Source organism: Phoxinus phoxinus (genome assembly GCF_949152265.1).
Source record: "Phoxinus phoxinus genome assembly, chromosome: 17".
In the NCBI taxonomy this organism is placed as follows: Eukaryota; Metazoa; Chordata; class Actinopteri; order Cypriniformes; family Leuciscidae; genus Phoxinus; species Phoxinus phoxinus.
In genome coordinates, this window is record NC_136892.1 from 5594523 (window position 1) to 5621945 (window position 27423).

Genomic DNA, 27423 nt, shown 5'->3' on the forward strand with positions numbered 1-27423 from the left:
CACTCCTACTCGTGTACATACATATTCTCTGTGAACAGATGTGTGCAAACATTCAAGTGTTTTCTTTACCACTGACGGCTCTTGGTTCGGGCTGGTAGGTTCAGTGCCGCCCATGATTCCCGTGGCAGTCTGGTGTTTGGGGAAGGTGTTATTCAGCACGTAAGCTCCTGCGGGGTGCTGCTTAATGACCTGCACACAAAACAAAATTCGGTCAAAGTATGTAAACGAATGACAAAGTTTGGATCCATGGATGAACAGTCATGTTGAGGATATCAGATCATTTTTGAGTTAATCTCTTAAAGCTGATAATAACTTTTCTATGGGGGAAAAGAGAACTGTCAATAGTAGGGCTGGGCAAGAGCTCATTCTCCAAATGTGACCCTGGACCACAAAACCAGTCACATGGGTATATTTGTGGCAATAGCCAACAGTACATTGTATGGGTCAAAAATATAGATTTTTCTTTTATGCCAAAAATCATTAGGATATTAAGTAAAGATCATGTTCCATGAAGATATTTTGTACATTTCCTACAATAAATATATAAAACATTTATTTTTGTGAGTGAATGCAGCACAATCGCGAACATAAATGCACAACTTTAAAGGAGATTTTCTAAATGTTACGATTTTTTTGCACCCTCAGATTCCAGATTTTCAAATCGTTGCATCTCGGCCAAATATGGTCATATCCTAACAAACCATACATCAATAGGAAGCTTATTTATTCAGCCTCCATTTGATGTATAAATCTCAATTTCATCAAATTGACCCATGTGACAGGGTCCCCAGGGTCACAAATGTTAGAAGAGCAACACCATGAAATAGCATAGAAATATAAAGTATTGTGCATTCCAGTTTTCATTTCCTCCGAATCTGATAATCCATCAGCGGGTCTCAGACCTTGTGTGTCGTGGGCTGCTGCTGGCCAGGGTTTGTGGTCTGACCAGGTCTCTGCTCCTGTGTGCTGGATGTGGGCTCTCTATGCCAGTAGACTCTGATGAAGCGGTTGTTGAGAACGGCTTCAGTGCTGGAGATGGCCCTCCGAGCCTCGTCATTGGCTGTGTACTGGATAAGTGCCGCCTCTGGGTCGCCCCCGAACACCACCTGTGGAAACGACAACACAGGACACAGTTTTACATCACAATCTCTGCAACTACATTCGTTGACCTGTATGTAACACAAGTGTTACATTACATTATGAACTACATATTTGCTATTGTTATCTACACAGAAAGTTTACCTGAATGTTGACTATGGTTCCAAATTTGCTGAAGTGCTCATTGAGTTTGGTGATGTTGTTGAGGTCCCGGGGGATTTTGCGGACCTCTAGTTTGGTGTTGACGTAATAAAACTTTTTCGGGAAGGTGGGTTTATGCTGGTTATTGAAAATTTGCCTGTAAAACAGAGAAGACAACATTACACATCTCAATCGGGACATCCACCTGTATCATTGTAGTTTCGTGTCTAAATATATCAATATTAATTAACAGACACTAAAAATTATGTAAATAAAATTAATAATTATTAATAAACATTTAACAATATATACATGTAAAAAGGTAAATGTAATAGTTAGCATAATGATCCATAATTGATTACACTCATAATATATAAATATAATATAATTTATTAAATTAGTTTATATCATTCTGCTATACAGTACTGGTCATAAGTTTGTAAACATTACTTTTTTTTAATGTTTTTGAAAGAAGTCTCTTCTGCTCATCAAGCCTGCATTTATTTGATCAAAAATACAGAATACAACTAATATTGTGTTTTAAGTAATAATGAAATAATGGTTTTCAATTTTAATATACTTTTTTTTTTAAATATTATTTATTCTGAGAATCAAAGCTGAATTATCATCAGCCATAACCCCAGTTGTCAGAGTTATATGATCCTACAGAAATCATTCTAAAATGCTGATTTAATACTCAAGTATTATCAACGCACAAACAGTTGTGCTGCTTAATATGTTTTTTGTAACCTATGATACTTTTTTCAGGATAAAAAGTAAAAAAGATCAGCATTTATTAAAAATAGAATTTATTTTTTCTTAAATAAATTCTAATTATCTATGCTAATTATTCTATGCTATTTCATGGTGTTGCTCTAATTATAATTTCTTAATTTCTTTATTATCACTTTTTATCAATTTAACACATCCTTGCTGAATAAAAGTATCAATTTCTTTCAAAAACTGTAGTGTATATTGTTGTTCTTTTTTATTCATCAAAGATTCCTGAAAAAAGTATCAGTTATAAAATCTAAAAATCTAAAATGTTAAAAAATAGCAGCACAACTGTTTTCAATATTGATAATAAATATTAAAATATTAGAATGATTTCTGAAGGATCATGTGACACTAAAGATTGGAGTAATGAAATAAATAATATTTTAAGGTATATTAAAATAGAATACCATTATGTTAAATTGTATATTTAAAATACTACTGTTTTATTTCTGTATTTTTGATGAGCATAAGAAGCTTGACAAAAGTACATAAAAGGCATAATAATCAATATTGGATCCTTTTCACATTTCCAGGGTCTTCTGAAGTTCTCATAGTTGTGTAAACTTTAATAACAGTGAATGGACGACGACAGCAAATATAATTTTTGTTGTTAAAAAAATATAAATAATAATAATAATACTATTTGGTCCAATAGCAAAAGAACAAAATCCACGACTTTACAAAAAAAATTTAGAAAGAATTCAGGAGTCAGAAAAGAGAAGAATGAAATTAGATTTTTTTTAAATAAAATGATTAAAAACTAGATTTACAGATTAGATCCACACCACTAGTCATACTAGATTTGTGATGTTGATGCAGCGCTGTGGAAAACACATCCTCACAGTCTGTGAAAAGTCATTGATCACAATCATAATTAAAGTAGAACACAATTTCTAAAGTTTATCACACACACACACACACATTTGTGGTGAATTTATAAAGGTCATATACTTTCTTGAAAGATTGCAAAAGAAGATCTACTAAAACAGTTAGTAGTCGCTCATCACTCACTTGTCCATCCAGGGTTTTTTGAGCAGTGGGCCATCAGTAGCCGGCAGACACCTCTTCCTGTTCTCCTGCTCAGAGTTGTACCTCGCCTCGCTGCTCGACACACTCGGCACGGACGGCTCAGTCTGAATCACTATGTTAGCTGCTAAAAACACGTATTAAACACATTTAAATTGATGTTGTCCTGATGAATACATCTAAAATTCTCATGCAAAATAGTCATTGGTTTGGAACTGATATTTTACATCTGATACCTCGTGAGTTTTGTCCATCACCAGAGGTAAGGCCGATGAGGTTGGGTCTCTGCGTCTGGATGCGAGGGATGAAATGACGGTACTGAGCTCTGCCTGGACCGGTCAGGCCTGGGGACTCTGGGTTATAGGCCTCGGGGTCATAGCTGTCTGTGTGTGACACAACAAAGACGTGTTAAACCATATGTACTGTGTGCAGGGGGGGGAAACACTACAGGAGGTTATTTCCCTTTGATAAATTAAACATTTACCACATGTGTTTGAGAGAACTTTCTCCAAATTCTCTTTAATATTCAAGAAATGCAGTGAGTGTAAGATGCAGCAACAGCACAACTGCATGGTCAGAGTCGGTCACTGCAGCCTTCAGACAAACACATATCCCTCATATACTACACTGAAAACTACATGGCTTTCAAACTATTTTCACTCAGAAATTGCTAGTAAATTTCACAAATAATTACAAAGAAACAGCAAGTGACACATTGAACTAAACATGAATCTTTGAAGTAGAAAAACTGAAACAGTATTTTCTTTTATAACGTACTCAATCTGTTGTTGTATTTACAACCTCGGAAAATAATTACTCGAAATGAATAACCTGACTCACAGTTTGGTATGTTTTCAGTGGTTTACTAAAACTAGGTTTACTACACTGAAAATAGACTGCAGTTTATGGTGCTGTTGTAACTGGAAGGAGTTTGTGAAGTTAAAACAGACTCGCTTGCTGTCAAGATAATAGTTTATGCGAGATGGAAATGTGTAACTTTGTTTAAAATGAGTTAAACACGTCTCAAGCGCATTAAACATCACACGCATCTGACAGCAGGGTAGGTTTATCATTTAGTTTGATGTGCTTTAAGTCCCCCTGTGGTGAAAATCAAGTTTTTAATGTTGTTTATATGTCTATGTGGTGTTTTTATAATATGCTTTAAGACAAACCAAATTCATAAGTCGACAGCATTGTTGAGTATTTTCTCCTTAAAACTGCAGTGAACCAAAGACAGTCTCAAAAACACGGTTTGAAATCGCTGGTGTTTCTTACGTCACAAACTACCTTGTAACCAATCAGATCAACGTGTGATGATTAAGGAGTGGATCTCTGAGTGGAGGCGGGGCTCATTTGCATATTCATAGAACCGCATATACTAAATAAGGCAAGTGTTTAGAGTTACATTCAAGCTATTTTAAGATGAAGAATTCTTTTCTTTTTTTTTTAGTGTCATTTTGGTGATGAATACATTAGAATTGGATACAATTATTGACTAGAGGGGCTTTAATATAAAACAAGTCTCATGTTTAAGACAAGCTGGATCGTCAGCTGCTCACTCTGTGTCCTGTTTTTTTTTTTCCAGTTGTGCTCGCAACAAAGTAAATCAATGTAAACAATATTGTACACATGCGTACCAAACCGGAATACCCGTACTGAAAATGTTCGGTACTAATGACGCTTTTCCACTACACAGTACCAGCTCGCTTCGCCTTTGTTTGCTTTTCCACTGTGTAAAAGTTGTACCGGTACCTGCTTGCAGATACTTTTTTTCCTATCACCTTCAGCGAGGTTCTGAGGCGATACTAAAATGTGACGTGAAACACGGCAGACTGCTGATTGGTCAGAGAGAATCGTCACTATTCACTGCGTCATCGTTACACGCGCCAGACGGAGTATCCTGAATTACCCCGGCATTTTTAAATAGTTTGGCCAGAGATTGCGTGATATACCCATTAGGGCTGTCACTTTGTGAAAAAATCCTGTTCGATTTGAGACATAAGTGTTCATTGAATCGATTGTAAAATCGATTTCCCATGTCTAAAGACGTTTCCATTTTACAACCAAATATAGGCAAATCCACGGACAACTAACAGGCATTAGGACGAGCGTAAAGAGGGCGCTTGAGATGCGCACAAGTCAGCAATATTTCTGATGATTTATTGGCGTGAAGTTTCGTGCACAATGACAAAGATTCAGGGAATGAAATTAACACCCGCCAATCCACCAAATGCGGGTAAAAATTTACTTTGGTGGGTAACGCTGTCAAATCACGAGCCAATTTGGCGTGTTTCTATGTTTACTCGCTTTGCTGGGGAAGTTCGTAAAGCCAAATCTGCGCGGATTTAGCGCAAATATGCAACTCGTGAGTCATCATGATATATTAAATACCGCGTATTGCGCAGCATCTGCGCATTTCTGGCTTACTTGAACACACACGTCACTAAGCAACAAACAACTTAACAAATAAACAACATAAGCTTGCTCACTTGCATTGAAGTAATAGCGAATATTGAAAAGCATTTGGTTAACAGAAAAGACATTGTTATTTTCCAACATCCTACATGTTCTGTGTATTGTATTGATCTGTCCACCTAAAACAACTTTTTTGGTTAAAAAAAAAAAGGCCTTTAAAATCGATTCCCTATTTTCATTTTCGAATCTTGGGTTGGTTGGTCCGATCGATTGTGCAATCGATTTTTGAACGTAAAGTGACAGCCCTAATACCCATTACTAATATGATGTAAAACAGCATACACTCGATTTCCTCCATTGTCCTGTGTGTGTGTGGGTAGCGGGTGTGTCGCGTCGCTATGACGACCAGGTACTATTGTGGAGGTACTATCTGCAATGGAAAACAGAGCGAAAAGCGAGTCGAGTCGAGCTGGTACTGGTAATGGAAAAGCGCCATAATACATGCATCATTACACCCCTACTAACTGATGAACACACGACAAGACCAGAACCACCACCAACAGACAGGAAAGAGGCTTAGTATATCAACTGCTTTCTTTAAAGGGGTCAGACTGTCTTCCCTGAAGGCCGCTTACAATGTCAATCGCATTGATGATTTAATGATTTAAATTTAAATCCATTTCTGATGGACAGGAAAATCACAAGTGGATGGAGTATATGTGTAGTGCATTAAAACTAGAAATCTGACATGACCCCTTTACAACACACACACACACAGACAGTAAGCGCTAAGCACCACTGCTCAAGCTGAGGAGAGAGAAGCGCAGTGGCTTACATTCAGAGAGAGTGTATTGAGGATGGAGAGAGGCAGAAGAGGAGGAAGAAGAGGAAGGAGGTGGTGGTGGTGGTGGTGGAGGTGGAGGAGGAGGTGGTCCCACTCCAGGCAGGGCCAAAGGGGAAGAGGTTCTGGTTCTGGAGTGGGGTGGAGTGTCTATCCCAGTAGCTGGGATTAGAGGAGGCCCTAAAACAAGACAAGAGCAAACTCAAGCACACATCTACAGCTAACTTCCAGCATTGCACTTTAGGACAATCGTTCCGAGTTGTTGTTAAGTCATTCTCAAGATTTAGAGTCCAATGCAGGCGAAACTCGAAAAAAATTTATATGGTGCAAAGGTTAAATTATTTCAGTAAAACAACGTACAAGGTAAAACTAATATATGATATAGACTCATTACATGCAAAGTGAGATATTTCAAGCCTTTATTTATCATTTTGATGATTATGGCTATGAAAACATTTTCACAATATTCTAATTTTGAATTTGGGGTTTCATAAACTCTAAGCCATAATTAGGGCTGGGCGATATGGCCAACATTTTTTATCATGATACATTTTTTTATATCAGTCGATATCGATAATTATCACGATAAATGTCAAAAAAAAAATTCTTTCAAGTTTAAAGGCATATTTTTGCTCCTAAGTGAAAATTGTAGAAACCAAAGCGTTAATTGTGGTTTTAAACTACTCTTTATTGTCAGAACATATGACAAACAGGTGAACATTCACTAATCTGAGTTAGAGCATTCAAACATTTGACATTTTTCCTTAAAATAAATATCTTAATAGAAAAAATTATTTCTTAGCTTCTGCATGTGCTAATTTTTAATTTAATTTTTAGTCATCCAGCATCATGCATTTAGATCATGATAACCACAGATAAAACCGGGCATAGCCTACAGCACCTCACTATCATGGCAAAATGTTACTTTATGGTTTCTATGGGATTTGTTTGAAAACCAGTGGCCTAAATATCTCAAAATATCTCACTTTGCATGTAATGAGTCTATATAATATATTAGTTTCACCTTTTAAGTTGGATTACTGAAATGAACTTTTGCACGATATTCAAATTTTTCGAGTTTCACCTGTATTTTAATAATTAACAAATAATAGTCCTAAAATATAACAATTAAATGCATTTACCATATATTCTGGAACATAAGTCAGATTTTTGTGTTACATAACACGCTCTGGGTCTTATATTGCAAGCGACTTGTATAATGCAATTAACGTCAAGCTCGCAGAACATGCAAAGTGCATACGTTTTGGATTAGTGCCAAATGGAAGAGGGACATGAGCCCAAGTTTATTTGTATAGGCCATTTCCCACATGCTGGCAGTGTCAGTGTCACTTTAAATACATTTGTTTAGGCTTTTATATAAGGAATGTTGTTTATTTTATCTTTATTCTTCTTTTCCATTCCAGTTCTGAATACAGAATCATCTAAAGGATTTGTTGTGTAGTGAGGGGAACTAACATACATGTTTACACCGTTTGTAATATTTGTAAATGTGTCATTTTATTTACTGATATTTTACATTATTTCTCAATGTAATAAATGTGCCAAACATATATAATGCATAATATAATGAAAATATCTTTATTTCTCAACAATGCAATTTGGACCCGGTGTGATGTATTTTAAGGTGCGACTAATTTTCTGGAAAATACTGTAATGCATAGTTGTACGATTTTAATGTCAATTGATAAACATTAAAATAAATTAATGTATTAATTTATTAATCAATAACCTATGAAAAAAAAAAAAGAATTTTTGAATAAAATTAAATAATTGAAGTTAATAATATTTTAAATATAATAAAACAAAAGTAAACAGGAGAAAATAATTTAACATTCATAATTAACAAATTAACTGATTAAAGAATGAATAATAAAATTAATAAATAAAAACTTACATAGATTTTAAAATCACTTAATAATAGAGCTACACGATTCTGGATAAATCGACAATCTTTTTTATTTTAAATAGAGCTGCATGATTCTCCCTCGATTTACAAGAGGTTCTGACAAAATGTTAATTGCTGTAGTCTATTTAAAATGTTTAATTCATTTGAATGTATTATTTAGAAGAATGTGTTTGAATGAATGATTCAATGACTCACTCATACCTACACAACACGGTAACTGCTCTCTCTGGCTCAAACACAGTTCGAATGTACCGCTGTGATCAGACTACTCAAACGTTTAATAGATTAAGGCGAATCGGTGTCGTAGGAATAAGATCGAGTAGGTGTATGAATTGAGATTGTGACCTTTTAATGATAAATCGTGAAGCTCTACAATATAATGTAAATATGAAACAAATACAATGAAATTAATAATGATAAAAAAAACAAGCATCATTTAGAACAAGTTGTGTGTGTGTGTGTGTGTGTGTGTGTGTGTGTGTGTGTGTGTGTATATATATTAGGGCTGTCAAACGATTAAAATATTTAATCGCGATTAATCGCATTAATGTCATAGTTAACTAGCGATTAATCGCACATTTTTATCTATTCTAAATGTCTCTTGATTTCTTTTTGTTCCATTATTTTTTCTCATTTTAATGCTCTTATCAACATGGAAAAGTGGATCGGCTTGCTTTGTGCAAATGTTTTTTATTGAAAACTGCATTGGCATATGTGTTCAATTTCACACTAACATTCACTTGGAGCAAATAATCTCTCACACGATGTAACACTGTCCATCAATAAAAGGGTGAAAGAAATACTGACGAGGTGACGTTACTGATATTGACGAGTGGGCGTAGAAACGCATCAGCTGTGTGTGTGCTTGGCCATCAAGTGGTGTTTAGACTGGACGTGCTGCGATGATAGCTCAGTTCACAACGACACAACACACAGATCACTTTGGTCTTGTCAACTAAACCATTTGCATCTTTTAAAAAGTAAACTTTCCATTCAGAATCTTAGTGGCATCCATTTCGGCGTCTCGCGCTCATCATTCATCCACTTAAAACGTAACGCTAAAGCGGGTCGCACACCGGACGAGAAGCACAGCGCCGGGTATTTAAAATTCGAACACATTATTCTCTCTGAGTGTACACACACCGCGTTTTTATTGCTTGGCCATAAACTGAGAAAGTGCGTGTCCGATGTGCGAAACGAGTTGTCCTAGACGCGGCTCGGCGCTGCGCTTCTAGTCCTCTCTTTGGCCGGTTCGCACATCTATGGGTTCGCAAGACCAAATGTGCGGCGTGCCTGTTGTTTTGTTTCTGGTCTAGCTAGATCCGGTGTGGTGTTGTAGTTTTATTAACGTTACTAGTTGTTGCAAAAGCATGTGAAAAAAATTACAAAGTTTGCTAGCCGTTAATCTCGCGTTAAAATTTTTTACGCCGTTAACATGGGTTTGCGTTAACGCCGTTAATAACGCGTTTAACAGACAGCCCTAATATATATATATATATATATATATATATATATATATATATACACATACATGCATACATATATATACACACACACGCGTCAAAATCTGCTAAGTGGTAATAATACAACAACATTTTTAAAGTGATTTTTCACCATTTACAACAGGATCTGCATTTTAAAGCATTCAAATAAATTATGTTTGTCATAAAAGACAATAAAAACAATGTTGTGCATCAACAACAATCATCTTAATGGGAAAAAATGTACCTGATTTTCAACAGGGAAATTTGGAAATGAATTTGCAACAGCTGAATATTTTTGACAGGCCAAACATGCCAATAAGTATCGTGTAATTTTTTTAAGCCACAAAATAAACTTCTCTTCGTAAAATAAGTCAAATAAACGACAGAAAATGCATTCAGAATGTATCCACCATGTTTCATAAATAATTACCCGAAAATCTAATTTAGTTCACATCTCAGCTAAAGAGAATAAACGCCAATGGACAAACTTTACAGAGTTAGTAGTGAACATCGATCAACATGTGTTGGTTTTGATGGACATATTTATGCACGAACTATGCATTCTGATATTCCGGATTTAAACTTTTCAATACTTTTTTATGATTGAATTGAATGATTTTTTTTTTGTCCACGTAGTCGTCCAATTTGACTCTCATATGCTGATGTAATATAGACTGTAAACTTGACAGTTTGATCACTTTCTTCTCCAAGGCAATAATCAAAATGTTTGATAAAATGTTTAATTTTCCAATAAAAGATGATACATGATTTGTCACATTTAATTGCAGATTTTACCATGTATATATCGACTAGGTTTTTCAGTTAATAACTCAGCTGAAATCAGAGGACACTTACCTGGCATGGGGTAGATGCCCGGAGGCGGGGGCTGCCCGCGCGGGGGGAGGGGCATGGGCATGCCAGGGGGGGGTTCAGTCATGGGGGGCATGGGCATCCGTGGCAGGACTGGCGGTGGTGGAAACGGGATCATGGTAGGAAGTGTGACGTCATCCACTATCAGAGGGTCATTACCGTGGTCAAACGGACAGAGATCACCTCGTATACAAAATCCTTTCTCTGCAAACAAAAAGAAAACAAAGTTAAATCACCATCACAAGAGTCTTTCTGGACAGTTCAAAAGCAAAAATGTGAGGCTTGTGTGATATACGTGTCCTTGAGGTGGGACAACTTGTCAAGGTGATTGAACTTCTGGTTGTGTGTGTCACTGAGGTCATTCTTCAGTGGAGTTTGCTCCATGTAAACACTGCTGTATGGATAGTCTCGTCAACGTGCCAATCACAGTTTCTTTAGATCATTAAACCGATCGAGCCCGAAGTCATCCCTGTGGACGTCCCACCGGTGTGAAAAATACCCCAGGTACAGGGTAGTAAATATAAACTGCAGCTATAATGCCGTTCCCATGAGGCCACGCGGTGAGCTCGCTACACCACAGTCATTAGTGACGCTTTAGTAACAGACACCCTGAAGAGCAAAACGTGTCCTTAGAGAATATCAAGACGCTTCTGAAGTGTTGTACATCATTTGACTTTGATTTTAGAGAGGCTGCAAAACGCATTTGGACCTCGAGTATTAAAACACGACTAAAATATCAAACTAAGCGCATGTTCACACATATGATGTGTTTGCAGTGCACACCTGATCCACGGCTGTACACCACACACAACATTTATTCATTATTTGTATTTCAAATCCAAAAGTTGTAACTGAAAATGTTGTCAGCATTGCGATTCTCTTTGTACACATTAGTTAAACAATCTTAGACATTAACGTTTAAACGGTAAATTTAAACAACGTATTATTCAATGCATTACTTCTATATAGATCTATATATCAAGTTGCTCAAGCAAGTGGCAAAACATTTAAACACGCAGCTGCTTTTCTAATGGTAAGTTCACAAACATTTTACATGAAAACTTAAAATTGACAAAAACAGCTGACTCTCATATAAATCTTTATACAAGAAATCCTGCGTGTTATAAAGAACTTGTTTTTACACCTCCACGAAGAGACGAGTGCCATCTATGAGGTCGAAGTCTGAGTGAACCAAGTGGCATTTACTTAAAGACAAAAAAAAAATGTCATCATACGAGCATAACCACACCAAACTTGACCTAAGTAGAGTGGGACTCACCGTCGTAGTCTCTGCAGCGGTGCTTGAGCGTGCTGATCTTGCTGAAGGTCTTGCTGTCTTTGTGGTTGGTGAAGTAAGTGGACCAGCTCTCTGTGGTGCTGTCGGGCAGGTGAGCCGGCGCTGCCACGGTTACGGCGTTGGGGACGGCGGGGGTCCCTGAGGGGGGGAACTGGTGCTGGGGAAGGGGCAGGGGGAGCAGGGGGGGTGGGTGGCTCTGCTGGTGGTGTGGGTTACCCATGTGGGCAGAGGACGGGTTGTAAGGCTCTGCAGAGTCCTTCCGCTCCTGATCAAATTTGGATCTGTGCTCGGCTGAGATAAAGCACATTCGAAAGGATTCATTTGTTGCACAGGAAGAATTATTGTCAATACATTGTTGTTTGATTAATAGCACAGTCAAAGACAAATGAGAATGTCCACAGTAATAAAAAATAAAATAAAAATTCTACTTTAAAATAGAGGTGACAATTCTTCCATTAAAAATGAATTTAATGACTCCAAAAAAAAAATGTCTTTGGGAAAAACCAACAAGCAACTATTTTTTGCTAGGTTACAAACATTTTCATATTCACACATTGCACATAATGAGTTTAAGTTTTTTAATATATTTTTCAAATAAAGCTTTTTTTTTATTTTTATATGATATAATTTCCTGTTTAGATGGTTTTCCCCAGCATATTGTTTGCACCACATGATTTTGATATGGTGTACTTTTTTTTCCTTCAAATATTAGTGAGTTGTTGTGTTTCCAATTAAATAACACATGAGTATGCCAGTTTTCCTTTAAATGTTTTTTTATTTTATTTTATTTTAATGAGGCTTTATGATATCAGGACATGCAAGAAGAGATGCACGATTCTAGATCAATTGAGAATCACCAATAATATATATATATATATATATATTATATATATATATTTTAATAGAGCTGCAAGATTCTCCCACGATTCTGAACAGACAACTAAACAAAATAGTTTACTAGAGGTTGACAAAATATAAATTTCTGCAGTATATTTAAAAATGCTTAATCTGAATGAATAATTTTAAAATATATATATTTGAATCACTTTTGAACAGTCACTTTTTTTCACAATTTCATTGAAGGTCAAGTTAAGGTCAAGCAGATTTACTCTATTTTGATCGCTACCATAGACATCAGTGTATATATCCGAACTATAAACCTTTATCCCGGTGCTTCTGTGATCATCTGAGTTACTGTAACAGAAATATTGATACTGTATGCTTTAAAAAAAGCAGTTTCATACCTGCACATGACAACTGCTCTCTCTGGCTCAGCGGCAGCACCAAAGCAGATCTGAACGTTTCGGTGTGATTTTGTCAAAGGTTTAATAGACACTGGCGAATCATTGGAATGAAATCGCGTGGGTTGATTGAATCAAAAACAATCTTTTACGATTAATCTTGCAGCTCTACAGGATCACCCTTACTACTTCTTTTTTTTTTTTTATAGCTAAATAAATGCTCATTATATAGAGGTGTACTTAAGTACTTCAAGAATAAATATAATTTCTTATGCATTTCTGAATAAAATAATTTTCTGGACAAAAAAATACTAATTTGCATTATGTTACTGACCGATTAATCATTGAATCCATTTCTAAGAACTGCTTGTTTCACACTGCAAAAAAATGCTTTTCTTACATAGTATTTTTGTCTTATTTCCAGTCCAAATATCAAACATTTCTTAAATCAAGATGCATTTACTAAAGTAGTAAAATGACATAAGATATTAAGTTTTGTTTCTGAGTAAATTAATCAAAATTGAGTTTTTGCTTAAAATGATCTGCCAATGGGGTAAGAAAAAGAATATCGTTTCTGTTTGAATTAAGATTATTTTTCGAATCCCTGGAAAACAGGACATAATATCTAATGTAATTTTACTTATCTAGTAAATGCATCTTTATTTAAGTATTTTTAGATATTTGGACTGAAAACAAGACAAAATACCAAGTAAGAAAAGCGTTTTTTTGCAGTGTGAACAAAAGTAATGTGTAGGAAGTGGTCTGGGATGGTCGTTACCTCTCCTCTGATTGTGCTCTCGTTCTCGGCTCTTTCCGTGGCTGCTGCTTCGGCTACGACTCCTGCTGCGACTGTAGCTTCTTCCCCGTGAGCTTCCTCCTCGTCGATCATGTCGCTCCCGGTACGACTCTCCGCTCTTCCCGTGACGGTCCGGTTCCCGCCGCTTACGGTCGTCTCTCCTGCGGTCGTCTCTAGCCCTGAGGTGAGACGTACAGGGTCTGACTTCGATATATTGGACAGCTTTGAAACTGCCTCATATCTTGTGTAAGAGGGTTTTAGACACCTAGCATGGTAGTACTATGGTATACTTACATCTAGTACTAGATGTTCAAGAGTTTGGGTTCAGTAAGCTTTTTTTATATATATATATACACACACACAATTTTATTCACCAAAAGGATGCATTCCATTTATTACATAGAAATGATTTGTGACGGTGTTAGTCTTTACAGTCACTTTTCAATTTCAAATGCTGTTTATTTTGACTTCGTAGAAGAAAAAATCCTGATTAACAAAAATAATAAGTGCACAACTGTTTTCAACACAGATAAAAATAAGAAATGTTTCTTGTATGTATATATATATATATATATACACACACACACACATACATACACTGATGAGCCAAAACATTATGAGCAGTCACAGGTGAAGCAATTATCGTTGATTATCTCCATAGGGCTGAACGATTAATTGCATTTGCGATAATATCGCGATATGATGAAACGCGATTTTGTAAGCGCAAAATCTGCGATTACTCTCTGGTCACGTGACACGCGATAGTAAAGCAATCTGCACTGCAGATGAAGCATCTTGTTACGCTACGCATTGTTACGGCCTGGCATAGGCTACAGGAAAGAACAGTTTGTTTAATCAGTTTGTCTTTCATACAGTTTGGAAAAGTTGAAGCGAATTGGACATTCGCGGGCTTCATTGCACTGACTAGAAGATCATGGCACTCGCTGTGAAATACGCGCGCTTTGCTTGATGTTACTCTAGTAGTGCGCGGTCCCGCCCGCCGGTATTTTCCTTACAAATGCTCTATAAAGGCATTATATGTCTTTTGGAATGCAGTTGGCTTATATATTAAAAATAAAAACATGAAAACCATCGACAGAAGCTGCTTTCAATTTCAAATACTCACGGCCGCTTTGTGAAGAGCGCTCTCACATGCGGCTGTGAGCGACTCTGTCTACGTGGTTAGCCTACTTGCGTCTCAAAATGCGTTTATGACAAGAAATTAATGTAAACAGTTAGTTATGTCTTAAGTTATTAAACAGACAGGACAAACCACATCTTATATTTCAAAAGAGATCTGTGCATTAGTGTGAAGCAGCTTATCGTATCTAAACTGAGAAAGAAAAATCACTTAATCACAGCTCTTGAATGGATTCAGACTATTACTGAAAGCACTCTTTGTTTATTGCTTGTAATGTTTTTTCCCCTCTTTGTTATTTATAACTTTTATGTTTTAAAGCTATTCGTTTATATAGCCTATTTAAAATTATTAACATGTAACTGTATTCATTTGTTTTTTTAATGTGTAATTATTTTTAAAAGTAGCCTACTTATAATTATATGTAATTAAATAAATATTTAAAGTTTTATAAATAAGATTCATTAATAAATAAAAAAACTGAGGCTCTTTCTCTTTAGGCTCATGAGATGCCTAAAGATTCCCACCCATATTTTACAATGATTTATTGCTTGTGTTTGTTGAATAATATAATAGATAAAGAGCTTAAAAAATAATCGCATATTAAATCGCAATCGCAATATTGGTAAAAATAATCGCAATTAGATTATTTTCCAAAATCGTTCAGCCCTACCTAACAAGGCCACATATTGAGGTCTGGGTAGATTAGATGGTTATCATCAAACAATCAGTTCTTGTATCAACATGATGGATGCAGGAGTAATGGACGGGAATAAAGATCTAAACGACTTATCAAGTGCCAGATTGTTATGGCAAGACGACTGGGTCAGAGTCTCTCTGAAACTGCGAGGCTTGTGGGTTTATCCGGGTCAGCAGTGCTGAGGATTTACCAACAAACCGGCGAGAGGGTGTTGGGCGCTCGAGGCTCATCGCTGCACGAGGGAACGAGCACTATCCCGTCAGGTCCGAGCCAACAGAAGATCTACTGTGGCACACGTCACACAAAAGTTCAATGATAGTTATGCGAGGAATGTGTCACAACTCTCAGTGCATCACCCTCTGCGTGGCTGCAGACCAATCAGGGGTGCGTTTCCCAAAAGCATCGTTAGCCAACTATGGTCACAAGTTCCGTCGTTATCATAGTTCAGCGAGTCTGTGCTTCCCGAAACCATCGTTCCAACGAACATTCACAAACAGCATCGCAAACTTGTGTGGTTAACGACAGCTCTCGACCTGTGGTTAGAAGCAGAGTTCTTATCTAATCCTTATCTTGAGCCAAACAAGCAAGCTGACACTCAGTACAATCTGTATCTTTTATTTAGAATAGCCTACATACGTCTTTTATTTTGTCAAGATTTTTTTTTTTTTTAAGAGTGCGCATGTGCTCTAGTGTATCGGTTCCCAACAGGGGGGTCGCGGCCCACAAGGGGGCCTCAGCGAGCTCTGTGGGGGGTCGCGTCATATTTTGAAAAGTTTGGAGCAATGAGCATTAAATAAAAGTCCTTAACTTCTTTCTGTTCAAAATTGACAAAATTTATATAATGAGCGAGTTCATCATGAATCCATTTTCCAATCTGTGTTTTTGTCTTATCCTGAACCACTATGGTACTCCTATAATGAGTGTTTACATTGGGACTATTTTACACGGGTTCGGATCGCTGCTGCTGCGGAGTAGCCCAGGCCCTGCGTGACTCGTCATAGACATACACAAAGAGAAGTAGTTCCGGCTGCAATGTTCTTCCGAAAGACGCATTATTCTGTTAATGAACGCAAGTTTATTATCGCTCGCTATAGCGCCAAAAGCCTCAAAAATAAAGCCTCACAAATAACATGCAAGTATTGAGTTCCCAGACAGCAGTCATTTAGTAATAGCCTATATTCTTCTTTTTTTACATACACACCAGTGTGAATATTTTTGTTATTGCATTTCATAGGGCCAATTTATATCGACTAGGCTTACGTTTTTAAATTACAAAGGGCCCACTGATGTTTTTGTTATTGTATTTTCAATATAATAGGCTATTATTTGTTCATAAACATATCTGGTTATAGTAAACATACCGTTTGTTTTAATTAAAACAACATATTTTGTCATCCTTGCTGCAAGCTTACAAGAGCGATAATATCATTAAATGTGAAGGGGGGCCCTAAAATATTTTCTAGGGAAAAAGGGGGTCTCAGACAAAAAAAGGTTGGGAACCACTGCTCTAGTGCGTAAGAACGAGCCTACGATTGAATCTGGAAATAAACCAAGATAACAGAAAAATTCAAAATAGTCATCAGATGCCGTGTCTGTAACTTATATCAAAACCTCTAGCGTTAATTCGATCTCAAACAGATTCGTTAAAGGTGCTGTATGGAGTTTTTCTACTAAAATGAATCCATTTTGTATTACCTGTGTGTGAAGAGGTTGTAATCTCACAATAAAATGATCCACTTGGCGGCTTTTGCTATTATCTCTGAAAGCAAGCATTCCTATTTCTATGTGAAGTCTCCGGGTCGGATTTGCCGCGAAATCCAGTGACGTGACTGAGACCTGCATGCGCTCCCGAGCGTCTCGCCTCTCGCCTCGTCTACTGACTTTGCACTCAACAGCGACGACACTGCAACTTTATGACATGGAGTCTGCTAATACTAGGAAACGACTAGCACAACACAGACTCCAACACAAACTCCACATAATAATAAAAAACAAAAGAAAGCACGTGCACGAGCACTCGCTTGTAAACGTATTGACACGTGCCACCTTCCTAAACACTGTTGCAGACCAAGTATAGCCCTTCATGACAATGGTGTTCCCTGGTGGAAGTGTGTCTTTCAGCCGGATAACAGCAGGCACACATTGTTCAGGAATGCTTTGAGGAATATGATGAAGAGTTCAAGATGTTGCCCTGGCCTCCAAACTCTCCAGACTTCGCAACCTACAGGACTTGAAGGATCTGCTGCTAACGTCTTGATGCCAGAAACCACAGGACACCTTCAGGGCTCTTGTGGAGATCATGCCTCGGTGGCTCGTGGTGTAATAGCAGCATGTGCAGGATCATATTAGCATACTAGGCAGGTGATTATGTTTTGGCTCATCTGAGAGTGTATACATGTATATAAAACCATATGATCCCATCACCGTAATCGCCACAATATTGTTTTGTTTGCTAGTTGCAGAAAACAGTGTGCACTAAAAGCGAAATAAGACAAACCAGACAGACAACTGAGAACATTTAACACCCACACAAAACAGAACCTGTAACCTTTAGATTATATGAAGAAAACCTGTCAACACAAACGACAGAATAAAGATCCGCAGGCTCTTGGAAACCAACCTTGTTTCATTGAAGTCTGGTCGATTCCTCAACGGGCTTCTTCTTCTTCTGTTATCCCTGTCGTCTTCAACATGAGCAGGCTGAAAACAAATGTTATTGTATAAATATTAACACTATTTATTTATGCATTTACACTAGGAACTGATTATTAAGGTGTATAATGTGCTATATACACGTCAACTAAATGTAAAAAATATGTTTTGATAGGAAAACAAAAATGTGAATAACATTATCTTTGGAAATAGAGAACGAATGAACCAAAAGTAGTTTAAAACACATTCTACAGTTTTAATAGTAAGAAAGAAAGAAATGACCCTGACTCATGTGCACTTTTGATGGACATATATCAGTGACATAAAGAACAGCTTTTACCTCGTCCTTCTCCTCAAGCTTCTGCACTGGGATTTTACTTTCTTCTTTAGCAGCTGGATTTCCCAAATAATTTTTGGTGGTTAGACATTCAAAGAGTTTATCAACAAACCCTGTAGTCTCTGTAAAACAAGCAGAAAATTAATTGACCGTAAATCCAAGAAAGGGCCTGAATTCACTAATAATTGCATACTTGTGTACACAGAATATCAGGGACATGAAGACTTTTTGTCAATACCTTTCTGAAGAAACACGTCCAACTGATCCGCACACAATGCTCTGAGTTCTTTCTCTGGTTTATCCTTCTTTACTAACGCCACCACATAGTTAGCCAGTGCAGATGGGTCAGCATCACATCTGTAAAAGATCTCAGGTTCATTTGTATAAATGCAAACTTGCAAAAGACAAGAAGCCTTCCATTTAATCCAAAAGTCAAATGTATCCATGCAGCAATTTTCCAAGAGGGCTGCTAGGGTTTTACTGAGATCAAATTGGCAACTAAAACAAAAAGCATCAAGCAAACTCATACTGACTGATCATACATGCCAAAGCTGTAAAACTAAAATAACTTGTGCCTGATCCTGTTTTGGCCCAGAAAACTATCAGGCTGTTTTGATGACCACCCCTCTCAGCCAGCAGACCCTCTTAGCTTAGCTTCTGCTACATGGTTCCTGTGTTATTTCTTAACATTATGAGCGTATAAATGACTAGAACACAATTGAACTGTCACATACACATAAAATCAAAAGAAACGATATCTGTTTACAGCGCGGATAAGTAATATGAATCCCAGCTAATGGGTTAGCATGTTAGCAGCGCAAGTTAGCTTCACTGCTTCAAATATCACTGTTCATCACTTACATGGGTTCAAGAAGTTTAGCAAGCCAGGATTTCAGAGCGTCAACATTTTCTATAATCATCCTGACGCGCATATGTTTAATACTGATAAAAGGCTGGGTGTTTATGCGCAACTCCTATTAGCATCGTCTAATAACACACACTGGGCCTTCTGTAGTCACTGGCACGTCGGACAGGCTGCTGGAGGATCTCAGAAACGTCACAGGGAAACGTCACACAACGCAACGACGGCAGCCAATCACAGAGACGCTATTACATGCTATTTTGCATACCATATTACCAGTCCCCCCACTTTTCATTCTAAACGTTTCCCAGAGACCGAGTCTGAGGACAAAATATAAAGTAGCAAAAAGGTGTTTATTGTTGCAATTCCAACGGTTATATTATTTTTTAGTTTTCGTTTATTTTGTTGTTCTTTAGTAACTTATTTAATAATAATTAGGCTACTTTAAGTGAGAGTTTTCCGTCAGAAGTAAAATATTTAATATTTCATTATTGGAAGTTCGTAATATTTTTTTTTAACCTAATTTGATCATAATTCCTTAAAAGTCCCCATGAAATCAAAATCGAAGTTGTTTGGCTTTTTGTATGAATATGTTAGTCTAGCTTTACTATTATCTATAAGCTAGTGTGCTCCAAAACTATGACAAAAAGTGGAAATTACGTCAATACATTGAATTTATGAAATTACAAAGCTGACATACTAATAAATAAATAAATAAACGAAGAAATGTAATAAAAAAACATATTATGGCTGTCAAAAGATTAATCGTGATTAATCGCATCCAAAATAAAAGTTTGTGTTTACATAATATATGTGTGTGTACTGTGTATAATTATTTATATATATAAAAACACACACAATCATGTATATATTTAAGAAAATTTGGTTATATTTATATATAAAATATTTATATATAATATAAATTATATAAATGTATATACAGTATATAAATGCAAATATTTCTTAAATATATACATGAATGTGTGTGTATTTATAAATAATAATTATACACAGACACAGTACACACACATATATTATGCAAACACAAACTTTTATTTTGGATGCGATTAATCACGATTAATCTTTTGACAGCCCTAAAATATATACATAAATAAACATACAAAGAAATTTAAAAAATAAATAAATGAGAATATTTTTATTTCCTTATTTATGTATAAATGTATTTTTTCACATTTATTTATTTTTTAATTTATTTATTTCTACATTTATTTCTACATTTATTTATTTCTACATTTATTTGTCCATATGGTAATGAGGGGGCGTGTTTTACCTCAGACATCAGCAATCGAGCTCAGAGTAGCAGTGCTGAAGCTTTGAGGCCACACTTTTGTGGTGTGTGTGACCAAACAATATTATGCAAGCCTTTGCAAGCCACAAAGGGAATGAATGACTTAGAGATGGGCAAATGGCCAAATTTACAGTAATATCATGGACATGGTCGTAAAACATATTTCGGTCAGGATTTCTAAAATATCTTGCATGGCACACATGAACAGAAACCCCATCTTCAACACAATTGACAACAGAAACTTTATCAGTGTGTGAAATTATTACTTAGAAATATCAAAACTCTATATTTTCAGAAATAAAAAAATATTTTTACCCTCTTGCATTTCTGTTTATAGTGTAAATAGGCCTACCTAATTTGATCACGTAGAAATAAGAAACAAATACATTTTTGACCCTTGCATTTCAGTTTATGTTGTAAATATATTTGCATAAGTCAAGTCACCAATATTTCTCTATCTCTTTACACAATACAGATAGTTTCAAAATAGTGGCAAACTCAAATTCTGCTGTAAAGTAGCTCTAACAAGCCAATATTGTAATTATTCAGCTACAATTTCAGTTCAACTGTAAAGTGGATCAATTGTTTATAGCCTACACACTGCATAAGTGTATTTGTGCACATGTAGCGTATGTGTGACAAACTCCTGTACACTCTGAGTCTGCACACTGAACAAGCAAAATACACAAGAGAGTATTGTTGTACATTTTTCACATTTGTGTGTAGTTTGGCGTGTATGTGGCTAATCATTTGACGGTTTATGTGTAGACTTACTATGCAGAACCACAAATTTTAGAAGAGTTCAAATCGCTTTGAATTAAGTGTTTGCTTTTGCCAGAGAGATGAGTGACATTTTGCATCTTGTGTGCGTGTTTTGTGCGTAGAGTTTTGAGAAATGGAGCCATAGTTTCAGAAATTGTGTGTAAGCAATTTTAAAAACTATTATTATCATTTTCTTTCTGTGTCTGAAACGTGTGAAATAGTCAAATCGTTGAAAACTACATTACCCATAGTGCAAAGCGTCTTCCGGTGGTGACGTTTCTGAACGGTGTCATCAGCCGAGTGCAGCGTGGGTTTTATTCTTCAACAAATCCTGCTGAAGTTATTCAAAATGACGGTAAGTTTTATTTATATTAAGCCGGTTTAATGTGTCGCACTCCTTACTTCATGCGGTTAGGAGCACTGCCTGTTTCATGACCTCAAACTCCTCAAAAAAATTATTAAACTGGTCCATTGAGCAGCATGGTTATCTTTAGCAACTAACGTTAGCTTCATGCATATGTGTCTAATATTAACGTTGTTCATGTAACGTTATGTTCTTTGAATCCTGAACAAAAAGTAGTTGCAAATATTCGATCCACATAGAAGGCGATCTCTACAACAACATTAACACTCTCTTGCAAGTTGGAATAAGTTGTTGGGAGAGTAATATGATTGACAGCTGTCAATCAGAGGTGCAGATGTGTGTAGTTCAGAACAGTAGTGATGCTCAAGTACCAGTTTATAGCTTAGCAAATTTACCATTTTGGTATCTGGAAGTTTAATTAATGAACATAAGCTATAATATTTGATGATGAAACGTCATTCATATTTGAATGTACAATGTGTCCACACATTTAAATTAACTTTTATGTAACTATAACTGATTTTATATATACATATATACACACACACACACACACACACAGAGAGAGAGAGAAAGAAAACCAGTCAAAAGTTTGGAAACATTGCTATTTTTTTACGCTTTTTAAAGTAGTCTCTTATGCTCATCAAACCTGCATTTATTTGACCACAAATACAGAACATTATTGTGACATATTATTACAATTTAAAATAATGGTTTTCTTAAATATACTGTAAAATATAATTTATTCTTGTGATTTAAACTAATAAATCATCTCATATGATGAATTAATTACAATGTTGGAAACAGTTGTGCTGCATAATATATATTTATATATATATTTTTAATAACCTGACATACTTATAAAAAGTAAAAAAAAAGAACAGCATTTATTTAAAATAGAAATATTTTGTAACAACTGTTCCAAAATTTGGGGTCAGTAGGAGACTTCTTTCAAAAACATTAAAATTAGTAATGTTTCTAAAAATGTTACTGTGTGTGTATATATATATATACACATATACAGTAGTCAACATTTGAAGTGGATCAAACCTTTCATCAAAGTCATACATGAATTTTGATCAATACCTGTTCTTGTCTTAGGACAACTTTGATGAACTTTTTTGATCCACTTCAAATGGTGACTAGTGACTACTGTATATATACTGTATATATCTATTTAATATGTATTATTTATTTATATATATATATATATGTGTGTGTGTGTGTGTGTGTGTGTGTGTGTGTGTGTGTGTGTGGGGGGGGAATATAATTTTTCCATATATTTCACATGTACAAGTTTAATGTTTAAGTTAAATTTGTCATTCCAGGAACGCAAAGGAACAGCAAAACTTGACTTTTTGAGGAAGATTGAGGAGGAGGTTCAGCAGAAATGGGAGAAGGAAAAGCTTTTTGAGATCAACGCTCCAACCACCATTGGAGGAAGTACAGAGTGAGCCTGTTTATATATACATTCATTGCAGTATTTCCTTACAGATTATATTCATCATGACTAATATTATTATCTTTCTACCCAGTAAGAACAAGTACTTGGTCACATTTCCCTACCCATACATGAATGGGAGGCTTCACCTCGGACATACATTCTGCCTGTCAAAGTGTGAGGTGAGTTTGAAAGCCAATCAAAGATTATATCATAGATAACATGCCATATACAGTATGACTCAATGATAATTTCTCGTATAGTTTTCAATGGGTTACCAGCGGCTGAAAGGAAAGCTGTGTCTTTTCCCATTTGGACTTCACTGCACTGGGATGCCCATCAAAGTGAGTAGTTTAAACTCTTCTGCACCTCATGGTCCTCATTTAATATAACCGTTGCATACGCACCACACAGGCCCTGAAAGAGGCGTAGTTGAGATTTATAAAAACAAACTTGACTGGAAAATGTGCGCACCTGCACGCAAACTCTGACCCATGCGTACGAATGGTTTGGAGATGGAGCAGTTTGGCGACACCGATGGTGAGCTGGAGTTATGTCTTTTTGGTCACTTTTAGACAGAAAATCTAAAGAAAATTAGTAGGGCTGTTTTCGACTAAGGCTTTTCATAGTCGAATCTGATTCGTTAGATTTTGCCGTAGTCGACTGATAGTCGAACTTTTTTTTTTTTTTTTTTTTTTTAAGATAGCAGCTAGATTTTTTCCATTTCAAACAAAAGAGCTAAAAGAAAAACATGGTGTGTAACAAATACCTTTTGTTCATTTAAAGCCAGATGAACAAAACATATCACACATCAAACATCACAAAAGTTCACATACAATATACACATCGGCTTCAAAAACAACAACGTGCCAAAATATGCCTTTATCTCTCACTTAGGAACCTATTTCTTGGCTTTTAATTCACAGTTCACACTCGGGAATCGGGATAAAATAAATAAATAATATAGCTGCAAGCAGCGATTACGGGCCCAAGCCGGTGGCACCGCCACCCCGGTGCCTTTAGTTGGACTAAAGGCACCAAGGTGGCGGTGCCACCGGCTTGGGCCCTCCATCGCTGCTTGCAGCTATATTTATTTATATATATATATATATATATATATAAAACCGCCACCCCGGTGCGTTTAGGGTTCCTGTGCACGACGGGCAATAACGTAACTCCGCTTTGACTGTCGAGAAGAAGTCTGCTTTAGAGCTTGCATCAGTTCTGCAAAAGTGCGCATCGAGGGCACATATCAACCACAAAGTATGAGTGAACACCCTTCTGAAACCTAAAATAAAAAAATTAGACACCCTACAGTCTCATGGACTTAACGGACACATGAAATCAGCAGCCATTGTAAGTACACAACACCGAAAATTCCTATGAAGTGTGGTATATATATTCATTGAAATTACTGTACTTTAAAACACTTGTTTAAAAGAAAAAACACATGTATACATAGTATAAAACACTAGATGGCACAATATACCTATTTTTAATAGAGTCTTTCTGCCCCCCTCCCCACACACACAGACAGGGGGGGCTGTCTGTGTGTGTGCCCTCCCTCCCCTCTCCACACAGACACACACACAGACACACACACACACACACACACACACACACACACACACACACACACACACACTGGCAGGGGGAACTCTGTCAGAGAGAGGCAGAGAGAGGCAGAGAGAGACAAAACCACATTCAAACCAAAATATCTGACTTCCTGTTGGTCGGAGCTAATGACTGTAAATCAGAAAGTTGTCCGGCTCGATGTGCACAATATACATACCAAGTTTTGTGACTGTAGGTAAAACTAACCTTTTAGTTTACTAAAGTTTGTCAAAAGTAACACACTTCCTGCTGCCAGTTGGTGGCGCTATAACTTTGACTCACATTAGTTACATCCATGTGATCGCTCTCTTACAACAAACACGCTACTGAAGTTTCATCAAGATCAATTAATGTATGAAGACGTTATAACACATCGTGTTTCTCTTTTCTCGCCATAATTTCGTTTCCTCGCCACGGCCAAACTGTTCGAGATATCAAAAATCCGTCAGCAATTTAGTATCCTCAATGTCTTGACGTCATGCTGACCGAGTTTGGTTGCGATTGAATGAATTTTCTAGAAAGAGTGTTTCAAATGCCAGAACATGCGTTTTCATACCACCCACAATAGCCAACTTCCTGTTGGGCTGGCGTAAAACTTAGAGCACGAAAGTTGTTCGGCCCGATGAGATCTAAATGTGTACCGAGTTTCATATTATTACATGCAAGCGTGTTTGATATACGGACAAGTGTTTGAATCCCATTCCAGGGGGCGCTGTCGAGCCCCCCTGCCACGCCCGGGTACCAGCTTCAGCGGGTTCTGACCTGTGTGCAAAATTTCAAGAGTTTTCGAGCACGTTAAGGGCCCCAAAAGTGCCCGAGATTTTGCACACAGCAGAGAAAGGGTTAAACTAAACTAGCCCCCCTCCTCACACACACACATACACACACACATACACAGATCCCCCCTCCCCTCCCCACCCAGTTTTCGAGCACGTTAAGGGCCCGAAAAGTGCCCGAGATTTTGCACACAGCAGAGAAAGGGTTAAACTAAACTACCGGTAGCCCCCCTCCTCACACACACACACACACACACACACATACACAGATCCCCCCCTCCCCTCCCCACCCAGTTTTCGAGCACGTTAAGGGCCCCAAAAGTGCCCGAGATTTTGCACACAGCAGAGAAAGGGTTAAACTAAACTAGCCCCCCTCCTCACACACACACACACATACACAGATCCCCCCCTCCCCTCCCCACCCCACACAGACAGACACACAGAATGGCAGAGAGACAGAGAGAGACACAATTCACATTCAAACCACAATATCTAACTTTCTGTTGGTCGGAGCTAATGACTGTAAATTAGAAAGTTGTTCGGCTTGATAAGATCAAAATACACGCTGAGTTTTGTAACTGTAGGTAAAACTATAACTAAGTTATAACACACTTTATGCATCCTTTTTTAATCATAAATTCGTTTCCTCGCCACGGCCAAACCGTTCGAGATATCAAAAATCCGTCCGCAATTTAGCATCCTCCATGTCTTGACTTCATGCACACCGAGTTTCGTGGTCATCGGATGAATTCTCTGGGAGAAGTGTTTCAAATGCCAGAACATGCGTTTCCATACAGCCCATAATAGCCGACTTCCTGTTGGACTGGCGTAAAACTTAGAGCACGAAAGTTGTTCGGCCGATGAGATCTATATGTGTACCGAGTTTCATATTATTACATGCAAGCGTGTTTGATATATGGACATGTTTTTGAATCCCATTCCAGGGGGCGCTGCCGAGCCCCCCTGCCACGCCCGGGTCCCAGCTTCAGCGCGGTCCTAATGGCCGCGGGTTCTGACATTTGTGCAAAGTTTCAAGAGTTTTTGAGCACGTTAAGGCCCCCAAAAGTGACCAAAAGGTATACATTATTAAAAATTTTGGATGATAAACCATTCTTTATTATAGGCTTTGTATTTCACTCACATTCCAATATTGAAAAATTATCCTCTTCAAATGTGCAAAAATGTGCTTTGAAACATCACAGTGGAGCGGTGCTTACTGTGAACGGCACGAACTGTACAACTGACTATTTAAACAGAGCAGTGTAATTTTTATATGTTAGGTTGACTATTTTATTAAGGCTATAAGGAACATACTGCGATGTCAAGATTGCAATGCACGTGTGTGTGTGTGTGTGTGTGTGTGTGTGTGAAAGACAAGCCAAGAGATTTCTTTATCTTTTAATGCAGGCAGAAATTTACACGCAGCAATGAAAAGGTTAAAATCTTGTCACTGTAACAGACACCCAGCCCCCCCCACACACACACACACACAGAGAGAGAGAGAGAGAGAGAGAGAGAGAGAGAGAGAGAGAGACTGGTGGAGTGAGGGGGAGGG

The 27423-nt window shown here is 37.1% G+C and overlaps 2 protein-coding genes across 10 annotated transcripts in view; one reads left to right on the forward strand and one right to left on the reverse strand.

Moving 5' to 3' along the window:
• rbm27 (RNA binding motif protein 27) overlaps positions 1-19868 on the reverse strand; it is a 35407-nt gene extending 15539 nt beyond the window's left edge. For 2 of the 9 annotated variants that reach the window (XM_079585724.1, XM_079585721.1), the window contains exons 1-13: positions 19602-19827; positions 18979-19097; positions 18744-18862; positions 18372-18451; positions 13896-14092; positions 11859-12167; positions 10565-10783; positions 6293-6478; positions 3270-3425; positions 3028-3169; positions 1243-1396; positions 903-1106; positions 70-189 (exon numbers count right to left, since the gene is read on the reverse strand). In XM_079585724.1, coding sequence (XP_079441850.1) covers positions 70-189; positions 903-1106; positions 1243-1396; positions 3028-3169; positions 3270-3425; positions 6293-6478; positions 10565-10783; positions 11859-12167; positions 13896-14092; positions 18372-18451; positions 18744-18862; positions 18979-19097; positions 19602-19672 — 2076 coding nt within the window. In that variant the 5' untranslated portion in view covers positions 19673-19827. Of the gene's footprint in view, positions 1-69; positions 190-902; positions 1107-1242; positions 1397-3027; positions 3170-3269; positions 3426-6292; positions 6479-10564; positions 10784-11858; positions 12168-13895; positions 14093-18371; positions 18452-18743; positions 18863-18978; positions 19098-19601 lie in introns of all 9 variants that reach the window. The other 7 variants (XM_079585728.1, XM_079585726.1, XM_079585725.1 and 4 more) reach the window with 6 other exon arrangements.
• Positions 19869-21916: 2048 nt separating this feature from the next.
• lars1b (leucyl-tRNA synthetase 1b) overlaps positions 21917-27423 on the forward strand; it is a 55901-nt gene continuing 50394 nt past the window's right edge. Inside the window, exons 1-4 of the mRNA XM_079585839.1 lie at positions 21917-22028; positions 23366-23487; positions 23573-23660; positions 23742-23822. Of these exons, the coding sequence (XP_079441965.1) occupies positions 22023-22028; positions 23366-23487; positions 23573-23660; positions 23742-23822 (297 nt within the window). The 5' untranslated portion in view covers positions 21917-22022. The remainder of the gene's footprint in view (positions 22029-23365; positions 23488-23572; positions 23661-23741; positions 23823-27423) is intronic.